The 20,371-nt window shown below is 56.2% G+C and overlaps 1 protein-coding gene across 11 annotated transcripts in view; it reads right to left on the reverse strand.

Moving 5' to 3' along the window:
• Positions 1-74: 74 nt before the first annotated feature.
• Positions 75-20,371, reverse strand: part of SGSM2 (small G protein signaling modulator 2) — a 39,917-nt gene continuing 19,620 nt past the window's right edge. The window contains exons 5-26 of one of the 11 annotated variants that reach the window (XM_089900628.1): positions 20,239-20,306; positions 19,996-20,141; positions 19,541-19,675; positions 18,895-19,019; positions 18,411-18,478; positions 18,108-18,268; positions 17,793-17,919; positions 16,114-16,248; positions 11,270-11,423; positions 10,468-10,532; positions 10,215-10,360; positions 9,570-9,698; positions 9,179-9,361; positions 7,712-7,858; positions 7,153-7,530; positions 6,790-6,914; positions 6,274-6,356; positions 6,001-6,110; positions 5,504-5,600; positions 4,849-5,016; positions 4,592-4,653; positions 79-3,409 (exon numbers count right to left, since the gene is read on the reverse strand). In XM_089900628.1, the coding sequence (XP_089756754.1) occupies positions 3,044-3,409; positions 4,592-4,653; positions 4,849-5,016; positions 5,504-5,600; positions 6,001-6,110; positions 6,274-6,356; positions 6,790-6,914; positions 7,153-7,530; positions 7,712-7,858; positions 9,179-9,361; positions 9,570-9,698; positions 10,215-10,360; positions 10,468-10,532; positions 11,270-11,423; positions 16,114-16,248; positions 17,793-17,919; positions 18,108-18,268; positions 18,411-18,478; positions 18,895-19,019; positions 19,541-19,675; positions 19,996-20,141; positions 20,239-20,306 (3,178 nt within the window). In that variant the 3' untranslated portion in view covers positions 79-3,043. Of the gene's footprint in view, positions 3,410-3,714; positions 4,654-4,848; positions 5,017-5,503; positions 5,601-5,749; positions 6,111-6,273; positions 6,357-6,789; positions 6,915-7,152; positions 7,531-7,711; positions 7,859-9,178; positions 9,362-9,569; positions 9,699-10,214; positions 10,361-10,467; positions 10,533-11,269; positions 11,424-16,113; positions 16,249-17,792; positions 17,920-18,107; positions 18,269-18,410; positions 18,479-18,894; positions 19,020-19,540; positions 19,676-19,995; positions 20,142-20,238; positions 20,307-20,371 lie in introns of those variants that run through there. The other 10 variants (XM_089900629.1, XM_022595662.2, XM_089900630.1 and 7 more) reach the window with 10 other exon arrangements.

Raw genomic sequence — 20,371 nt, forward strand, 5'->3', positions numbered from 1 at the left:
TACTTCTTTCCACACACAGCCCCCAGCAGACCCATCGTTTTGGCTGTGGGATTCGCTCTGGCCCTAGAAGCTCAGTCTGGGGTCTGGGAGTGCCAGCACTTCTGGGTGGAGCAGAGAAGAGGTGGGAGTGTGTGAAGGAACCAGCCACTTTCCAGGCAAGTTATCAGGGGCCTTTGGTGAACTTTCAGGTGGTGTCACAGCAGAGGGATTTTTTTTTTCTTTTTTTTAAGTATACTTGATTTACATACAATGTCACGTTAGTTTCTGGTGTACAGTAAAGCAATTCAAATATATATACACATACACACACATACATGTAGATATTCTTTCACATTCTTTTTCATATCCTTTTCCATTATGGTTTATTATAGGGTATTGAATATAGTTCCCTGTGCTATACAGTAGGGCCTTGCTGTTTATTTTTAAATTTTATTTATTTATTTTTTGGCTGCGTTGGGTCTTCGTTGCTGTGCGCGGGCTTTCTCTAGTTGTGGCGAGCGGGGGCTACTCTTTGTTGTGGTGCGCAGGCTTCTCGTTGCGTTGCGTTGGCTTCTCTTGTTGCAGAGCACGGGCTCTAGAACGCAGGCTCAGTAGTTGCAGCGCACGGGCTTAGTTGCTCCGCAGCACTCGGGAGCTTCCCAGCCAAGGATTGAACCCGTGTCCCCTGCATTGGCAGGCGGATTCTTAACCACTGCACCACCAGGGAAGTCCCTTGTTGTTTATTTTTGTATATAGTAGTTTGTATCTGCTAATCCCAAACTCCTAATTTATCCCTCCCTCACCCCCCTTCCCCTTTGGTAACCATGAGTTTGTTGTCTATGTGAGTCTGTTTTGGTATCAAATTTTAGATTCCATGTATAAGTGATATCACATGGTATTTGTCTTTCTGTGTCTGACTTCACTTAGTATGATAATCTCTAGGTCCATCCGTGTTGCTGCAAATGGCATTATTTCATTTTTTTAAATGGCTGAGTAGTATTCCATTGTATACATGTACCACCTTTTATGTATCCATTCATCTGTTGGTGGACATTTAGGTCGCTTCCATGTCATGGCTATTGTGAATAGTGCTGCTATGAACATTGGAGTGCATGTGTCTTTTCAAATTAGAATTTTCTTTGGATATATGCCCAGGAGTGGGATTGCTGGATCATATGGCAACGTTATTTTTAGTTTTCTGAGGAACCTCCGTACTGTTTTCCATAGTGGCGTCACCAACTACATTCCCACCAACAGCGTAGGAGGGTTCCCTTTTCTCCACACCCTGTCCAGCATTGGACTGTAGACCTTTTAACCAGGGCCATTCTGACCTGTGTGAGGTGATACCTCATTGTGGTTTTGATTTGCATTTGTCTTATAATTAGCGATGTTAAGCATCTTTTCGTGTGTCTGTTGGCCAACTGTATGTCTTCTTTTGAGAAATGCCTATTTAGGTCTTCTGCCCATTTTTCGATTGGGTTGTTTTTTTGTTGTTGAGTCGTATGAGCTGTTTGTATATTTTGAAGATTAAGTCTGTGTTGGTCGCGTCATTTGCAAATATTTTCTCTCAGTCCGTACCTTCTTGTTTTGTTTGTGGTTTCCTTTGCTGTATAAAAGCTTATAAGTTTGATTAAGTCCCATTTGTTTATTTTGCTTTTATTTCTATTGCCTTGGGAGACTGACCTAAGAAAACACTGGTATGATTTATGTCAGAGAATGTTTTGCCTGTGTTCTCTTTTAGGAGTTTTATGGTGTCATGTCTTATATTTAAGTCTTGAAGCCATTTGGAGTTTATTTTTGTGTGTGGTGTGAAGGAGTGTTCTAACTTCATTGATTTACATGCGGCTGTCCTGCTTTCCCACCACACCACTTGCTGAAGAGACTGTCTTTTCTCCATTCTCTTGCCTCCTTTATTGAAGACTAATTAGCCGTAGGTGTGTGGGTTTATTTCTGGGCTTTCCGTTCATCAGTTCTAGTAGCTTTTGTGTGGCGTCCTTGGGGTTCTCTCTCTATAGTTATCACGTTATCTGCATATACTGACAATTTTACCTCTTCCTTTCCAATTTGGATACTTTTTTATTTCTTTTTCTTGCCTGATTGCTGTGGCTAGGCCTTCCAATACTGTGTTGAATAGAATAGGTGAGAGTGGGCATCCTTTTTCCAGATTTTAGCAGGAAGGCTTTCAGCTTTTCACCATTGAGTATTATGTTGGCTATGGGTTTGTCATAAATAGCTTTCACTATGTTGAGATACGTTCCCTCTATACCTACTTTGGTAAGAGTTTTTAATCATGAATAGATGTTACAGCAGAGGGAATTCTGATTGCTCCAGGCTACAAGGTCGGCTAGGGGGTGGAGAGGAGTTTCCTTGAGGGGGCTTATAAGGTCCTGGCCACAGGGTTCCTGGTGTGAACTGGTTTCCTTGCCTGGGCAGCTCTGAGTGAGTTGACAGCAGGCCCTAGTGCCCAGAAAGCTAGTGTCCTCTACACCAAACAACATGCTGGTGACTGCAGCCCTCTAGCTGGAACTGTGGTTGATGGGGCAGTGGCCCTCTGAGGCGGGGGAAGGCAGATGGGAACCTGCTATTTGAGTCCAGCACTCTCCATGCCTCAGTGAGTTTGACCTCTCCTGCCACTACACCCTCCACACTCCTGCCTGAGGCAGGCATCTCAAAGACAGTGCTCAATGGGCTGGAGCCAAGGCCAGAGAGGCCGGGAGGTCTTGTAGGTTCCCCATCAAGCAAGCTCCAGCTCAGGGGGCAGAAAGGCTGGAAAGGGGTGGGGCGGGGCAGGGACTTACATGCCATCCAGAGGCTGGAGAGGCCATTGGTCAGTCTAGGCCTTTCTCTTTCTGACTTACTTCAACTCTCTAGGTACTTAGAGCCTGGCTATCACCCTGGACCATTCCACAGCCAAGGCCCCTCTCTTCTGGAAGCTTTGGTTCTCTCTTTTCACCATCCTTGCCTTGTGGGGCTGGCCCTCTTTACCACTCAATCCGGAGCTTACAGAATTCCCCAACACAAACACTGACGGTCCAGTGCCAGCCCACAAATAGCCACCAGAGCTTCAAGCATTGCCAAATGCTGTGTTTATTGGTCTGTTACATTGAAGAGTATAGTTTCTGAGCCAAAAAACATACACACACTGCTCCTCAAAAAACCACTGAGTCACTAAGGCAGGCACACAATGGCCACTGTGCTTGGTGGAGGCCAAGGACTCACCTGGTGGGTGGGCAATGGGGCAGGCTGGCCTCCGAACAGGTGGTGCAGTGCCCGGGGCAGGGCTGGGCTGGGGAGACTGTGCTGGATGCAGAGGGGTGGCTGGGCCCTTTCTCATGTTTCTCAAATGCAGGAAGTCTCCAGACCTTAGTGATAGCTGGGCAGGCCCAACCCCGGGGCAGAGTGGCCTCCTGGCCCCAGAACAAGGCCTATCCTGCATGTATTGATGAGACGGGAAGTGGGGATGACAGAGCAAGCAGTGTGACTAGGCCTGGGGTCAGGAGCTGGGCCCTTCCTAGCACCTCCATGAGTGAGGCTCCTCTAAGGGGGTTTGTGGGTCCCTAGCGTCCTCGGCATCCTGAGAAGCATGTGGAAGGAAGAGCTAGCCTTGCTTCTCACCAAGGACAAGCTGGGGAGATCCAAGCACCCTCCCCTCCACCTCAGGGACTCAGCAGATGCCTGGGATAGGCAATGGGCTGCCCCAGCCTCTGGAGCCCGTCCCTGAGAGGAGGCCATGACAGGATTGCCTCCCTAAAGAATCAGCCTGGAGAGCGAGTGCTTCTGCCACATCCCAGGTCATTCTGCTGGCAAAAGGATCACTGATACACAGTTTTCGGGGATGCATCTAATGCATAAAGCAAGAGCAGGGTGGTAAGAGTGAGACGACAGATACACATGGGTGCACTGCATAGGCCGGGGGGGGTTGGTGCACGGGGTCGCCTCGGGTGGCCAAAGGCAGTGGCAGTGCTGCTGAGGTGGGTTGCTCCCACCCAGGGCCCATGTTGTTGGGCTGTCCCGCAGTCTCAGGGGAGGGCCTGGAATGCAGCCCAGGTCTCCTGCACCCAGGGCACACACCCAAACTGGCGGCCATTCCGGCTGCTCTAACTGGGGCTGGTGCGTGCACAGGCACTGGGCCTGCAGAGGGACGCTCAGAAGAGATACAGCACAGAGTCCCCTTGACCCACCCAGGTAGGGTCCAGGCAACTACAGCCCTCCTAACTGCCCAGGGCCGCAGGAGAGGCCATGGGGAGCCGTCCAGGCTGGGGCTGCCAGTGGCAGTGGGACTATCCCCAGGTGTTTGAGAGGGGAGCAGGGTAAGTGTCCCCCAAGGCAGCCATTCCCTGAGGCTGACCCCTCCCTCCCCGGTCCTGACCTGAGGGCATCCTGGCCCCTGACTCGCCCTGAAGGGCCGGCACTGCCCGGAGTCCGATCCCAGGCTCACAAGCGCTTTGTTAGGAATACGGTTGGGCAGGTGGCTCAGCTGGGGGCTGGGGCAGTCTTGGCTCTGCCGCGCCTGCACCTCCCTCTGTGGGACCAAAGGGGCCCGGAGCCCAGGCTCTGGTGGGCTGCTGCCCCCTGGCCACAGCCCTCACTTGTTCTCTATGAGCATCTGCACCTTGTGGACGAGGTCCCGGGCGACCCGCAGGATCTCCTGGGCGTCGTGATGCTCAGCCCGCTCTGGGGGAGACATGGATAACTGAGCGGGGGCAGCAGTCTGGGAGGAGCCCTGGGACTGCCCACCCTGCTCCGCTGCCACATTTGCTTATGGGGCAGGGGCCAGTATTCCCGAGGGCCCCCCAGACCCTGTGCCAGCCGGGAGTGGAGGCCCCCACGGCCCTGCTGAGGCAGCTGGGATGGCCGAGTGGCTCCTACCGTTGAAGAACTTGATGATGTCAGTGAAGTCCATGTTGTTGTCACGGATGATCTCTCGGTAGGCCTCCACCAGGGCCAGGGCGATGAACAGGACAAAGTGCTCCGAGGAGATGTGCCGGGCTGCCCAGATCACCTCCCACACAGCAAACACATCCTCATACGGCAGCTCTGGGGACGGTGAGGGGCTGAGGCTGGGCCTGGCTGTCCACAGGCCTCTGGACAGAGCCTCGTGCCGAGACAGAGCTCCAGGGGCCAGAGTCCTGGGACTCTCTCCACCACAGGAGCCGCTCCAGGAGAGCAGTTCTCTGCCCCAGGCCAAGGCCCCACCCTTCGCCCTTGTAGTTCCTGCACACTGGCCTCCTGCAGAGGCCATGTCGCACCAGAGCAGCCTTTTATAGGCCTTGGTGCTCGGGAAGAGTTGGTTCGAAAACAGTTCTGAAAACCATTGCCTTTGGGTGATTTTCAACCCTAGCTGCACTGTGGACTCACCTAATGGCTTTTCAAATCACCACACTTAGGAAGTCTGGGGCTGGGTGGGGCCCAGGGCTCCTCAGGGGGTTCTAAAATACAGTGTGGGTTGAGAACCACTGACTTCGGGGAAGAGGGATCTCCCACCGCCCCTGACCCCAGGCGCACTCTCCAGCCCGCCTCTTACCTCTCTTAAAATCCAGCAGGAACCAGCGGTAACAGAAGTAGAAGTGGGTGTAGTCTCCATTCTGATGCATCAGTTCAAACAGCTCTGAGTCCAGGATCTGGTTTGAGTGGAGAACGGGAGCCAGACTGAACCCGTGCTGCCTCTCCCCAGCACCCTGCCGCCCAGGCCCCTCCGCGGGGCCTCGCTGGCTGCCTACCTAGCAGCTGCTCCCGCCCCTCCCGTCCAGGCTGCCCTCTGCAGCCCCACCTGTCTCTCTGGGATGTACTCTTTGGAATGACGCCACATTCCGGGTGATTTCATCATCAACCACGCGACTCGCCAGAACTTCCACGAGCACAAGCGTTCACACGCCGACACTCCTCAATTAGTAAGGTTGAAAATGGTGTGTGTGGGGGCACGTAAGAAACATTTTGGGAGCTTTCCCCGGTCTCCCCGCGGATTGATGAACAAGCCCAGCGCTGCCGGGTCACTTGCCCCCGGGCTGCTGCCAGCCTCACCTGGATGAGGGAGCGCATGTTGGCAAAGTGGGCATCCATGGCACCCCCGTTGGGGAAGTTCTGGCTCATCCTCTTCATGAGGTGGCTGAAACAGCTGTAGGCCAGCTGGTCTGTGGGGAGGTGGGCGTGAGGCCGGCAAGGCAGGAGACCCCAAAGCCTCAGTCCGCAGGGGGACAGGGCCGGTTCACATGCCCACCCATGAAGACCATGCCGTCCCCTTTTCCTTTCTCCAGCTTGGGTCAGCCCAGGCCCAATGCAACACCCCCTCCTCACCATTATCGAGGACAACCAGGAGGGGCGCCAGCAGGTCACACATGCCCTGCACGTAGCCCACGTCCAAGTGCTCCCACACGTAGCTGAAATGCCAGGGAGAGTCACTGTGGGTGTGTGCCATCCTCCCCTCCCCTCAGGAACTCCTGGGGAGACGGCCCCTAGAGCAGCCTGCTCCCCAGAGGTCAGACTTTCTGCGACCCTAAAGCACTGGAGCACGACGGCGACCAACCCATAGCCTCTGTCCTCAAGGCCCTCAGGGGCTCAGGGAGAGAGACTGGACAGGCCATCACCACCTGACATGCTGGGTGGGGGTCCTCTAAGGCTTCCTGGATAAGCATGGCCAAAGCTGAGATCTGAAAGACCTCGAGAATGACGAGGGGGTGGGGTGGGGGGCACAGCAGACAGAGGGAGCCAAGCGTGGGTCAGGGACAGGGCAGGGGAGCAGGGCGCTGCCGGGCCTAACCTTTCACAGAGCAGGGTCCCTGCCTCCCACGGAGCCCAGCCCCACCGTGGCACCTGCACATGATGTCTCTGAGCCGCTCGAGGTTGGGGGGTGTGAAGTACCAGTAGTTGCGGTCACATCGCTGCACATCCTTGTCTATGCGGTGCAAATTTAAGGCCACGGTGTCCAGTAATTCTATCTGGAGGAGCGGAGGGCCCTCAGGGGTGAGTTGGGGGCTGGAGGTGATGCCCGAATAAAGGAAGGCAGCAAAGGCAGGGAACCAAGGGACTCAGAGAACAGAGTCCTGTGGGGTTGCTGAGAGATGGGCTCAGTGCCTCCCTCCAGGACAGTCCAGGCCACCCCACCCTCTGCCCCGCCAGCCCCTAGCCCCAGCCTCCGGGGCCGCCGAGAGCAGTGCCTGGGGAACAACCACATACAGTGTAGGCAGCAGCACACACGGCGGCGAGCTCCTCCCCGGCCTCCAGCTCGCCGGCCCGCGAGGCCTCCTGGCTGGGGTCCTGAGGCTTGGAGACCTGGGCTGCAGGGACCAGCCCGTCAGAGCCTTCCTCCCCACCTACGTTCTCCTCCTCAAAGCCCATGCTCTGGCCCTCATCTATGCTCGACTGGATGCCCGAGGCCACGGAGTAATTGCGGGAGGAAGGCAGTCCTGAGTCTGGAGAGTCGAACTCCACCGACTGTTGCTCCACCGTGGTGGTGCCAGTGGGCCCGGCCCCCGCCCCCTGCTCAGGCTCTGGTCTGGGATCTTCGGGGCCCAGGGGCCTTGGAGGCTCCAGGTCATCCACAGAGACAAACACCTGGTAGGGGCAAAGGTGGCGGGGCTCACACCTGCACTCCAGCACCGTCCCTCAGCTCGGCATCTCCTTCCTGGGTCAGAACTGAGAGGGATGGAGAAGTCTCCTCACACCCCCACTCCCACCCCACGGCCTCTAGCACTGCCTCCCCCGGGTGCCAAGTGCCCCCTTTGACCCAGCTGACCAGGCTCCAGGAAAACATGAAAACACCGTCTCCAGCCCCATCTGGTCTCACACTGGTGAGAAAAAGTGTGAAGCGCTTCCTGTGGCTGCTGCAGGGAAGAAGGGGAACCGGAGGCCTGGACGCTCGATGGCCAGCGTAAGTGTCACTCTAAAAACACAGAAGTCATGAGGCTGCCTCGGGTCAGGACAGCTTCCATAGTGTCTTTGGTGTGGCCTCTGGGGCAGCCTATGGATGCGGCAGACTGGAGGTGTTAGGAAAAATAAGTTCTTCCTTATTTTCAGTACTGAATGTTCTGTAGAAGGCAGGAAACCTCTCTAGCAAATACCTAATTGGTTATATTAGCTGCAGACAAACTGAGGAGAGGTAAGAAGTGAAAAGAAACATATTCTACTGATTGAAACAGTCCACACTCCCACAGATAAGTCACAGGGAAAAGAAGAGACATATACAGACAGTTTTGTTTCGTTTTGTTTTTCTATTTGGACTATGTAGGGAAGCGAATGCTTAAAAAGACTTTTCACTTTGGGCAAGAAGCATGAAGCACTGTTGGGTTAGTGTCAGGTACGGCCATGATTCTGAGGCAATTCACAGCCTCAGAATAGTGCCAGTGAGAAAGGATACTTGAGTCCATAAGCTAAGCAGCTGGGGCATTGGTACAGACTCAGGATTTTACAAAACCCAAAGCAGAAAGAGTGTTATGTTCACAAATAGGGGATTAAGAACAAAGCCCATGGAAAGGAGAGTGTACCTTGGTTATATTTCTTTAAGTCTTGCTCCAATTTGAGTTATCTGTTAGTATTAGTAAGGAGTTAAGTAACAAGAATATACACTATCTAAAGAGGCAGTTTTAAAGAAAAAACGTAAGTTAATGAAACAATGTCCTGAAACTTATCAGTTCTGGTTGGGCCCAGCAGACATAGTTTGGGACTTGATGTTCACCTAAAAGTCAGGGGTGAGGCCAGAAGAACCACACAGGCTGTGAACTGGCTTTGCATAGTCAACTCTATAAGGTGGGACTGCTGTTAAGTGCTCCCCTGGTCTCTGGCCAACAGCTCTTGCAGGAGCTTCTGCAATCAGAGGAGAGTAGAGCTGAGAGGGGGCACTGAGGCCCAGAGATGGGAAGAGAGGTCACTCATCTTGTCACTAGTGGACCTAGGACTAGAACCTAGGGAGGCCCATTCCTAGCCTTCAGCTCTCTCTACAAAGAGGGAGAGCCTCCCTAATGCCCCATAAATTTATCCTCCTCTGCTAGTCCATTAGAACAGAACACAGCGCGCCATGTCATTTTATTCCTGCAACACCCAGAGAAGTGGGCAGCAGGGGACCATCATCCCATTTTTCAGTGGAAGAAAATGAGACACAGACGCACTAAGCTGTTCTCCAGGGCTCCACTGCCAGCGAACACTAGAGGGCAGGCCTACAGCGCTGGTGGCCCCGCCCCTGGCCCCCAGGTCCCCTCGGGCTCACGTCATTGCTGATGGTGGAGTCTCGGTGGACGAGGTGCTGCACGTGGCTGTCGATGCTGCTGCCTGAGGAGAACTTGGTGAGCGTAGCTGGGTGAGCCTCCCGCTCCCGCTGCCTCACCACCACCTCGCAGGCCTTCCACTCCGCCAACACCCGCTGGTACCTCGCTGCCACCACTGTGTCCACCTGTACTCAGACCACAGCGTGACCACAGCGTGACCACAGCGTGTCCTCCTGGGACAGCTGGAGACTAGGGTCGGGCCTCGGGGTGAAGACAGTGGGGCCCCCTGCTAACATCTTCCTCTGCCCTGTTCCTTTCTGGCTGGGAAGAGGCTGAGGTTTCTGAGGCCCCCTCCCTGCTTCCCATGGCCTGGCTCCCCATCTCCCTACCTACCTGTTCCATCTCCTTCTTGCTCATGCCAAACTTGTAGTGGCCAAGCAGAAACGGCCAGACGTCCTTGCGGACCTCGTGCTCCACGCCGCCAGAGTAAACCTGCCGCAGCAGCTCCAGCTCCTTGTAGTTCTGAGGGACCCAGGGGGGAACGACTATGCAGCCCCTGCAGTCTCTGAAGCCCAGCTCGGCGACCCCATGCCCTGAGAGCTGGGGCTGGGGACGGTGATTCGTTTGGTCACTCTGCTGAAACCCAGGCAAACCCGGCTTTGGGACCGTCACATCCTCCCTGCCCCCAGACTAGAGCTGGATGCAGATCTACTTCAACCCTGCTTCCTTCCAGGGCAGAAAAGGAGCCCAGGGAGACGAGGGGGTTTCCTCAAGGTCGTGGAGTAATGCAGAAGCAGAATGGACTTCCTGTCCAGTCCCCTTCCTGTGGAAACCCACAGGTCTAGTTGTGAGACTCTACCTTGACCCAGGCACTCCAAGGCCATCAGTCCTGGCCTGTCACCTCTGAACCTGGACCACCTTTTACCTGAATGCCCATGTAGTCTGTGAAAGCCACTCACAGAGCAGGCTGGTCTGCTCTCCCTGCTGGCCCCCAGCCCCTCGAGCCAGCCTCGGTCCCTGGCACCCCGGAGCGTGCACCTTTTCGTTCTTTTGATACTTGCTCCACATGTCCTTGGTGAGGCCCCCCGAGGCCCCAGGTGGCCGGGCGGGTGGGATGATGTTGTGATGCACCAGCGCTGACAGGTGGGTCCGCACCGTGGACAGGTGGCGGCAGTATGCCAGCCCTGTGGGGGGCGGGGAGGGGGGAGCCGGGAGGCCGTGACCCTCTGTCCCGGTGCCTCCCCCTGCCCCTGCTCCCACCCCCTGCGGCCCCACCTCACCCCACACTCACAGCCATAGAAGGCCCGGGACACGATCTGCCTCTTCATGCTCTCACACAGCAGCCTGAGGGGCAACCTGTGGAATCAACCTGACTCAGGGCTGCTCCTCTGGAGGGAAGCGTGAGAAGGAAGGACTTTCTGGCTCAGAGGGCGGGTGGGGCAGGGAGCCGGATCTACAACCCAGAAGCATGTCAAGGGCTCCCTGGCCCTGCCAGCTACCCTGGGTAGAGCTGCTGGGGGCCCGGCCTGGCCCCCAACCACCCAGGGGATCTTGGGCAACTAACTTCTTGTTAGTGAATCTTGGTTTCCTCATGTGAAAATGGAGAGAGCCATCTGAGAGTCAACAGGTGCAACTGGTGAAAAAGCCGTCGGCAAGCATCAAGTGTGGGCACGTGACCCTCAAGCAAATGCCATTCACACACTGTTCCTGGCACGTGGCAGATGCCCAGATACCTGCTGAGTGTCCTCAGACGGCAGCCTGACGGCAGGATCCAGGTCCACCTGGGGAGCTCCAGGTACTGAGCACTTGCTCTGTGCCAGGCACAGCTCTGGGCACTCACGTGGGTCATATACCTCATTCAGTCCTCACAAGTACCTTAGGGAGAAGGGGGTATTATCCCCATCTTACAGATAAGGAAACTGAGGCTCAGAAATGGAGAAGCTCAGAGAGACTCAGCAGCTTGTCAAAGTCACATGGGGAGCAGAAGTGAACTTCGAACCCAGGTGTGTCCAACTAGAGATCACCCTTCAGGCAAGTGGCACAGCCCCAAAGGACAGACGGACACATACACACGGATGGACACACCCACTCACCGGTCGGGGACACAGCTGCAGTGGCTGGGGGGTACGTATGGGGAGCTGCTCGTGGAGTAGGAGAGGCAGGAGGAGCCCTGGCTGCACAGGGGCTCCAGGTGCCAGGCTGGCAGGCTGGGTCCAAAGCCCTGCATCTCGATCATGTCGCCAGCATCTGAGGGCAGGAAGGGGGCCATGGTCAGGGCCCGGCAGGTCTCCTCCCCCAGGTACCCTGCAGCATGCCCACCTCTGTGCCCAGAGCTGCAGCATGAAGTCACCCTTTGGTGGAAAACCACAGGGGTGGTGCCTGCCTGGCCCAGGGTCCAGAGCCCAGAGTTGGAAGTGGTGGAGAGAGAGGGCGCCTGACACTTCCCAGCATCCACCTAGTCTTTCTGAACGTGGTAAGATACTTTCACTGAGTCATGGATGATTGTGTCTATTCTCTCCATCTTGCTATAAGCAATGGAATAGACACTTGTTTTTCTAGAGGGAGGAGCAAAAAGAAGAAACAAGAAAAGCCTGAGCTCTCTGTAATGCTGCCAGCCGCCTTGGCCTTCCAGGATCCAGCCTGGTCCTCTTGGGCAAACTCTGGGATGTGCAGGAAGGTGCCTGGAACATTGCAAACTTTGAACCTTCCCATGCCAGGAGCGCCCACTGATCAAAGCCCCTGAAGGACCCCTGAGCCACCAGTCCTGGTCCACAGACCTCATCCCCGAGGGTTCTAGACCTGGCGGCCAGTGGCTAAGCAGGAGCAGTGCTCCCTGCCCAGGCCAGGTGCCCCCAAGTTCGCAGCAGTGGGTGAGCTCTCCAATCTTGCCTAGCCTGACTGCACTGCATGGTGGCCTCCTGCAAACACGCAGGTGAACTGGCAGGAAGGGCAAAGTTTCCAGGGCTGCCAGGCCACTGTGGGGATGAGGGTGGCAGCTGGGCACGCACGTTCCACCATCCAGAAGAATGTGCCCGGTGCAGCCTCAGAAGACAGCTCCTTGGACAATTTTACACCACAGCAGACCAAGCCTCCTCAGCCGGCCCAGCTAGGCTGAATCAGAACTCAAGACCCTTGAGAGCTTCGAAGGCCCACGTGGGGCAGGCACTGCTCGTGGGGGACTCTGGCAGGTCCAGTGAGCCACAAAGATGAAGCAAAGTAAGGGCAGAAAGTGAAAGGACCAGGAGATGACGCCAGGAAGGAGGGAGAGAAAGAGAAGAGTGAAGAAGACAAGGAAAGAGAGAGAGCTGTGTGTGTGATAGACTTCTTTCAAGCAGTAGTTCTTTTCTGCGAATTATGGCCTGGGCCCTGGCCTGCTATGAGTCTGGAGCAGACCTAAGCCTGGTTTTTGTGGGAGCCAGACTCCAGCTCTGGGTGTGCCTTGGTGGGGAGGGCTGAGCTGACCCCCTCCAGTCCCCTCAGGGGCTGCCCTGTCTTGGCCCCAGGGCTCTCTCCCCAGACCCACGGCTCGGATTTTTATAGATATCTGGCCCTTCAGCTCCACCAGGAGGCAAATTAAGGGAACACACTTGGTGTGGAGGGGCTGCGGCTCTGGGAGTGAGGGGTTGCAAGCCATGCCTGAGACTCTGGGAAGAAGAAGGAGGGGGCAAATGCAGGTGGGATGGGGCAGGAGCCCAGCTCAGGCCCCTGCAGCAGGCAGGAGAGAGGCCAGTGGTGGGAAGAGCCGGGGTGGGGTGGGGTGGGCGGGCGGTGTGTGTGGCAGGAGCAGGCCCAGCCAGGTAGGCAGCAGGTAGCAGGCGGGCAGGCAGGGGGTTGCCAGGTGCAGAGGGTGGGCACACAGGGAAACGAGTTCATGCCCAGAAAGCAGGGCCCAACCAAGGCAGACTCCTGGGGCAATGCTCTTCACCTTAATTCTCCAGGAAGGAGCTGAACCAGCCAGCATTGAACACGGCATCTCTGAATTAACCCAGTGCAGACAGCTGGAGCTCTGGAGTGACTGGGCGAGGGGCAGCAGGCTGGATGGGGGTCTGCTGGGCCAGCTTTGACTCTGACTCTCTCCTCTGAGCGTGAGGAAAGTTTGAAGCAAAACAATTAGGGTGATTGAACCCCACAGCCCCTAAGACTCCGAGTGAAAGGTGCCTGGCCTGGGGCAGAATTAGAGTGAACAGCATCTCTGCTCTGTGGGGAGGCAGCGGGAAAAGGGGGAGAGGGGGGAAAGGAGAGTCTGGACACCCGCCACTTGATTCACATGCACAAGTCAAGCATGTTGCAGGCCTGGAAAGCAACGGCTAGCAGAACGGACTCAACAGTGTTGTCATTACGGACTGGAGTGGAGATGGGGGCTCCCATACCATCTCCCCAGCCACCTGCTGATTCTGCTTCCACACCTCCTCCCCTTTCTCAAGTGTTGGGGTCCCAGGGGCTACACACTGGGTCGGTCTGATCCCTGAGTTCCCCAAGAGGATGCCCAAACAAGCCCCGAGGCCTCTGGACCCTGTAAGTTTCTCTGACCCTGGAGGCCTCAGCTCTTAAGAGCAGCCAGGGATGGCTTCCTGTCTCCAGATCCACTAATTAGGGGCTCTACTGGGACTCCCGCCCCACCACAGCCTCCAGCCTGACTATAATTTGTGGGGCGAGAAGGGGCTCCCTGGCTCTCCTGACTTAGCTTCCCCACACGGCTCCAAGTCAGCTAACCTGGAAATAAACATCAGCCTCAAGCCCAGGTTTGCAAGGGACCAGGTGGCAGGCAAAAAACATGACAAGTGAGGAGGCTCCCCTGAGTTCCCACCAGCCGGCCTGCAGGTCCCACTGGAAGGGCTGGGAGCGAGGGCCGGCACAAGGACAGGAATGTGATGGGTAAGGGGGCAGTTGGCAGTTGTGCTGAGGGTGTGCTAGGTGTGTTCTAGGCCGTGGACTTGGTCGCCCATTACAGGCTTGGTGGCTGAGCTACGGAACTGGGTTCTTTGGTAGAATTTTGTGGAAGCATAAGGAGAGTGTCACATATTCCTAGACGCCCCCTGTAGGGGCAGGGAAAGGGGAGAAGGAATTAATCTGTGGCCAGGGGCAGAGGGGAGAGATAAGTTAGGAGTTTGGGATTAACATATATATATATTACTATATATAAAATAAACAACAAGGACCTACTGTATAGCACAGGGGACTATATGCAATATCTTGTAAAAACCTATAATGGAAAAGAATTTGAAAAAAAGAAAAAAATATATATATATAACTGAATCATTTTGCTGTGTACCTGAAACTAACACAACACTGTAAATTAGGGACTTCCCTGGTGGTGCAGTGGTTGAGAGTCCGCCTGCCGATGCAGGGGACACGGGTTCGTGCCCCAGTCCGGGAGGATCCCATGTGCCGCGGAGCGGCTGGGCCTGTGAGCCGTGGCCGCTGAGCCTGCGCATCCGGAGCCTGTGCTCCGCAACGGGAGAGGCCACAGCAGTGAGAGCCCCGCGTACCGCAAAAAAAAAAAAAAAAAAAAAAAAATGTAAATTAACTATACTTCAATTTAAAAAATGGTTTAAAAAATTAAAAATAAAAATTAATTAATTAGTGAGAAGAATGGTAGGGAATTATTCAAATGGATTCAGGGAGGCGCAAACAAATTGGAAGATATTACTGTAATAATCTACCTCACAAATTCAATGTTCCAATATTTAAAAGAAGCTGAAATTAGGGGTGTGGTGTGTGTGTGCGTGTGTGTGTGTATTTAATAGAAATCTACTGACTTCCGAGCGTTGGCTATAATGTCTGCAGTTGGATGTGGCTATGGACAGCAGTCATGCCCCCTGCACCAAGGTGCTTTGGTAGGGCAATTGGATCAAAGGGTTCCATGTTTGCATTAAGGTCTGATGAAATAGAGATGGGTTGACACTTCATTCTGGACAATGGTGTCTTAACTTTCTTCTCCTACTTGTTGTATAAACCCTACCCTCATCTCCTAAAAGGTTGGGTATTATATATTTAATTGGTCATTCTTAGAGTATAGAAAAGAGAGACGAAGCTTTTCCCACTAGCTCCTATATGGACAATTAATACTTTTAATGAAGAAAAAGAAATTCACCTGTGGCATGGGAATGGTGGGGGTGGGGAGCCTCCCCTAAACTCCAAGACAGGTGGCCTCGGCCCTTCAGAAGCAATCTTCCCTGAGCACCTGGGCCTGGCCCTCACTGGTCCCCTGACCAGTCCCTCTCTACAAGTCTAGCTCTGCACTGAGTGGTAGACAGAGGAGCTGTGGGCACTGTCCTGTCATTTCCAATGAGGGGGCCTTGGTAACCCTGGAGTCAGGTCCATGAGGGCGGGAACACACCTGTCTTATATCCTTGGCACAGATATTTCTAGATTTCATGCTGAAGTGCCAGCTGGGTAAACTGAGCCCTGGGTCTCTTTCCATGGTGACCCTGACCCCTCACCTGACCACAGGTGACTCCTGTCCCCATGAGCTGTCCAGCCCCTACCCCTGCTAAAGAGGGGCCTGGTACTTTTGTTCTGTTTCCGTTAAGTCAGGAGTCAGAGGCACAGGGCCCATCTTCCCAGCCAGCAGGAGAGAAAGAAAGAGACACTGTCCTGGGTTTGCCAGCATGACCCCTCCAGAGTGGGAACAGGGCTCTCAGAGAGCCATTCCTTTCCAACAGGGAACCAGATAATCAGACCTTCCCACCAGTCAATCTCTTCCCTCTCGGGTGCAAAGCCCTCTCCTCATGTTCAATGGGGAGCCCAGAGTCAACTGCAGTTTGTACTGTCCCCTCGTGCCAGCACCTCCTTCCACCCTCCCTGATCTGCCTCCTGGGTGCAAGTCCCATAATGCCAACACTGCCATTTGAGCCCCTGCGGTGGGTGGCAGGTGGGCCCAGGGGGGTGGGGCGGGAGGACGGGGTGGGTCAGGGAGAGGGGGAGGGATAAAAACCTTTCATCGGATTGGGAGCTGTGAGGTTCCGCGAGCAGATCATTGAGAGCATCGCGTGTAGTCTATCCTCCTCTTCCTCATCATCGTCCACCGAGGCCGCGCGGCTGGCCGCTAGGTGGTGGTAGTTAATAGTGACTGCTCAAAAAGAATAGCAGAGATGCAGAGGCATGAGGACCCTAGTCCCGGGGCAGGAGGGTCTGCACTCCCTCCTCAGGGAGAGCAGAATGGAGTCTGGGTCACCTTGAGCCTGCAGGGCATGGAAGAGGGGAAGGGGGGACCTGAGAGTCTTTAGATGAGTTACTGGGCAAAGTATGGAAGAAGGTGAGGACCCGGCGGCAGCTCCAGAGCTCCACTCTTGGAGGATGCCCTCTCTAGGAAGAACAGAAGAGAGAGAACTGATGGGGGCGCCAGGGTAGTGAAAGACAGGGACTCCCCAGCCCTGGCTGAGGCGGGGCATGACTGCTGGCAGATGGATCCCAATCATTCTTTGGCTCGTGTCATGGTCAAGCTGAACCACATCTGAGGGTTACCCCAAATCCCCCGCTTCAGACTATAAACCCGAACTTCTAAGGGCTTCCCAGAGCTGCTCTCCAGGAGCCTGAGTCACCCCGCTGGGCTTCAGCTCCTTGAAGTGACTGGAACTGGGAAGTACCAAGGCTTGAAGAGGGCAAGTGGAAGCTACAAAATCTGAGGCAAGCAAGAGCCTGAGATTAAATGCCAGGTCTGCAAACACGTTCTGGCCAAAGCTGAGTCTCTTTCTCTTCATCAGGCACTCCTGGGAGGGAAGGGGGCCCCAGGTCTCCTGCCCTCCGAGCCTGTTAACAGAGAACTCACGCTGTGGCTGTGTGTTTGCAGTCTGGGCAATCTGTCCACTAATACGGACACAACTTGTCAACAGCTTATTGGCACGAGTTAGCACATTTTGGGAGCAGGTGGTCTGGCTGGCAATAAATGCTCTGGGCTGGCAAATTCCCTGACCTTATCCCTGAGATCAGCCATTCTGGCCTGGAGAAACCTATGGGCAACAGCAGTGCTCTGACCAGAAAGGGAGCTCGTGTGTTGGTAGATGCCTATGGACAAGCCCCCTGGGGCCCAGAGGGGTTATGTCCACGTGGGGCAGGACCCATGAGGGTCAAGTCACCTTTCAACTCCTGGCCCCACAGATTCCCACTGCAGCTCCAAATCTCACCCCAGACGCCCCCCTACTCCTGCTAATGCTCCCCTCATCAGTAGCTGGTTGGGGGAGGGTTCTGGCTCTAGCAGAGTCAGTGAACAATTTGCACCATCTATAAAGACGCGCTGACCCTGCACCCAGGCCGCCTTGTGGGGGTCAGGTGGCAGGCTGAAAAGAAACCAAGAGTTCTCCACCTTCTATGTGTAGTCTCACCACATTTTTTCCCTGGGGCAGGGCATGAAAGGATGACCAAGAGAATATTGTACAGCGACACCTGGGTCAGCTGAGCCAAGAGCCTGGGGTCACGAGGTGGGGAGAAGACAGCTAGGTAGACAAGAGGCCACTTCTCCGAGGGATGATTTGTGGGGGGGAAGGTCTGGTGAGAGGCTGAGTAAAGACCTGCCTGGGTTAACCGGGCCTGGGCAGTGGACCCTGCCTGTGGCCCCCGGGTGACACTACACCCCCACCTCTCTCTTCCTCCACGAATGACGTTTGGGACACTTACTGTGCTCGTGCCTGTGGCCAGGGTAAATGATCCGGAACACGTAGTCGGTGGCCCGCCCCGAGCCCACGTCCTCCACGTCCACGGACCGCATGCTGCTGCGCTTCCGTAGCCTGGGGAACACCTTCCCCTGCGGGGAGAGGGGTGGGTGGTCAGCCTGCCCAGGGCGGGGTCCAATCCACGGCCCCCCCGCCCCCACCCCACCCCGCTAGGCTGCTCCTAAGAGCTCCGTGTGGGGAAAGGACGGGAGGCCAGCAGGTGGGCGGGGAACCCACCCCACACACCCCCTCACCCAGAGCCTCCCAAGCCCCGAGGTACCTTCCCCTGCTGGGTCCAGAGTGGGGGCTCCAGCTGTCCTCGAGGCAGAAGCCCGTTCTCCAGGCAGGACAGGAAGGACAGCAGGTGGCCCCCCTGCGGGAAGTGCAGTGGTGGCCTCTGGATGCCATCCTGGCTCACCAGCACGAGGGTGCCGCCGTTCTCTGGGGGGTGAATGTGGGCCAGTGAGGCTGGGTAGGAGGACAGTGGGGTGGGAGCGTGGGGACGGAAGGAGGGGGACAGGAAGTCCGTGCACGGCGCAGGCTCTCTCCCCTCACCCCCGTGCCCAGGACAGGGGAGGCTCACTTTGCTGGTGGCAGTGGATGCAGACAATCTGACTGAAGGGCACAACAAGGGCGTAGTCCCAGTAAACGCTGGAAAGGAACCAGTTTGGTGTCGCTGTGTCCCAAGACCTGCCATCCCACCTTCCTCATCTCCCGGCCCCAACACCCGTGAGACTACCCAGAATAGTAGTATTCAGGGTACTACTATTAGTACCCTGACCGTAGCCGAGAATGTGACCTCGGCCAGCCACCTTGTCCCTCTGGGCCCCACGCTGTCCTCATGGCACAGAGCCTGGCAGTCTCAGCTGCCCAGAGCTTGGCTCAGGCAAACCTCTCCGTGCCCAGGCCCGGCTCAGTCCTAGAGAGCTCGGGAACCTGTCCAGGCTGCCTCCCCCTGCAATTCTTGGCATCAGATAAGGAGTGAGGCCTGCCCCCTGGAGCAGGCTGGGTCTCGCCATCCCCCGCCCGGGAGCGAGGCTCCTTGGAGGAAGTCCCACAGCCCCCACCTCTTTTCCAGCTCGGAATCCCCCAGAGTCCCGTTCATGAGCTGGTTGGGGGTCCACTTCAGAGTCAGGCTGCCTGCAGACTGGTGCAGGGAGAGGTAGCCAGGGACAGCCTCCACGTCCCCCTTCTGCAGGGAGCAGACACACCAGAAGACGGAGAAGATGAGGGCCTGAGAGGCTCCTGGGGATGGCCTATGGAAAAGGAGCTCCAGGTGCGTGCAGGGAGGCCAGGCCAGGCCAGTCACAGGATCCTGGACTGGGGGCCAGGAGGAAGTAGGGGGCATCACGTGCCACACGCAGATGTGGGTGCCTCCTTCCCCTGGCTGGCCTGGGGCCACTGGCTCTGTCCTGTCAGCCTCCTGGATGCCAGGCGTGTCCGGGCCAGCCATACCCAAGCTGGGCGTTCACCCTGCCTGCTGGCTGACATTCCTACTCCCGGACGGCCTGGTTCTCAGCTGGCCAGAGCAGATGCCATTCCTGGCTCCTGCCAGCTCAAGGCTGGGCGTGAGGCTATGAAACAGTGAAGTAGGGGGTGGGGCCCTTCTCCCCCTTCTCTCTAGTCAAGCCCCTGGGAAAAGGCATGAATGTGGCTGGAGGTCTTGGTGCCTTTGGAAAAGGAAGAGGAGGGCCGGGCGTTAGGCTCTCCTACCGGCTGTACCAGCACGTTGTTTTTGCCGTAGAGCAGCCGTGTCCTCGAGTTCTGGTGCAGGGATTCCACGTACTCACGGGCGCAGGCAGCTAGCCTGTCCTCCGATGCGCTGCCACTTGAGTGCCGCTTCCGGATCTGCGCACAAAGTCACGGCTCTGCCCTCAGCCCCAGGAAGTCAGCCGTGGGGGTCAGCCCTAGGCCTCCCTGCAGACCCTCTCTAGCTGACCCCAAGGGTCCTTCCTGTCCCCAGTTTGCTCTCAGCCACGGACCAGCTCTCTGCTCCTGGCATTTATGTGAGCGCCAGTGTGGGGAAAAGGCTCTCCTGCGGTGGCCACTACCCTGGGCATCTCCGAGGCCCAGCCTATATCTGCCAGGAGCACACAGCCCAGCTGCTCCTCCCTAAAGGCCCAGGGGCATATCCTGGGTGAGCACAGGGTGGGAAGAGTGACACCTACTCCTAGGGCTGGGCGCTTCGCAGGGGAGTCCTGGCGATTCGGGGGACCCCGGATACGGTGCCTCTGGACCAGCTCATCAGCCGAGGGGTCGGTCCAGTAGTGATCAGCTGTCTTGAGCTTGGTGTACTCCAAGGCACAGGGTCCCACTGTGGAGACAGGGACAGCCAGCTCAGGGGTGCCCCCTCAGCACTTGCCCTGGAGCCCCCACTGGCCCAGCGCAGGCCTGTCTGCTACTAGGCTTACCTAGAAGAGAGGCCAAGATGGGGCCAAACACAGGGTCTGCCAGTAACGCCTCCTTCTCGTAGTACTTGCTGCCAAGGGAGAGACAGACAGGGTGACCACTGGGGCTCCAGAACTCATTCCATGGCCATCAAGC

This window comes from Delphinapterus leucas, chromosome 19, assembly GCF_059928025.1.
Source record: "Delphinapterus leucas isolate spDelLeu-1000000601 "Yukka" chromosome 19, BTC_Dleu_Yukka2, whole genome shotgun sequence".
Taxonomy (NCBI): domain Eukaryota; kingdom Metazoa; phylum Chordata; class Mammalia; order Artiodactyla; family Monodontidae; genus Delphinapterus; species Delphinapterus leucas.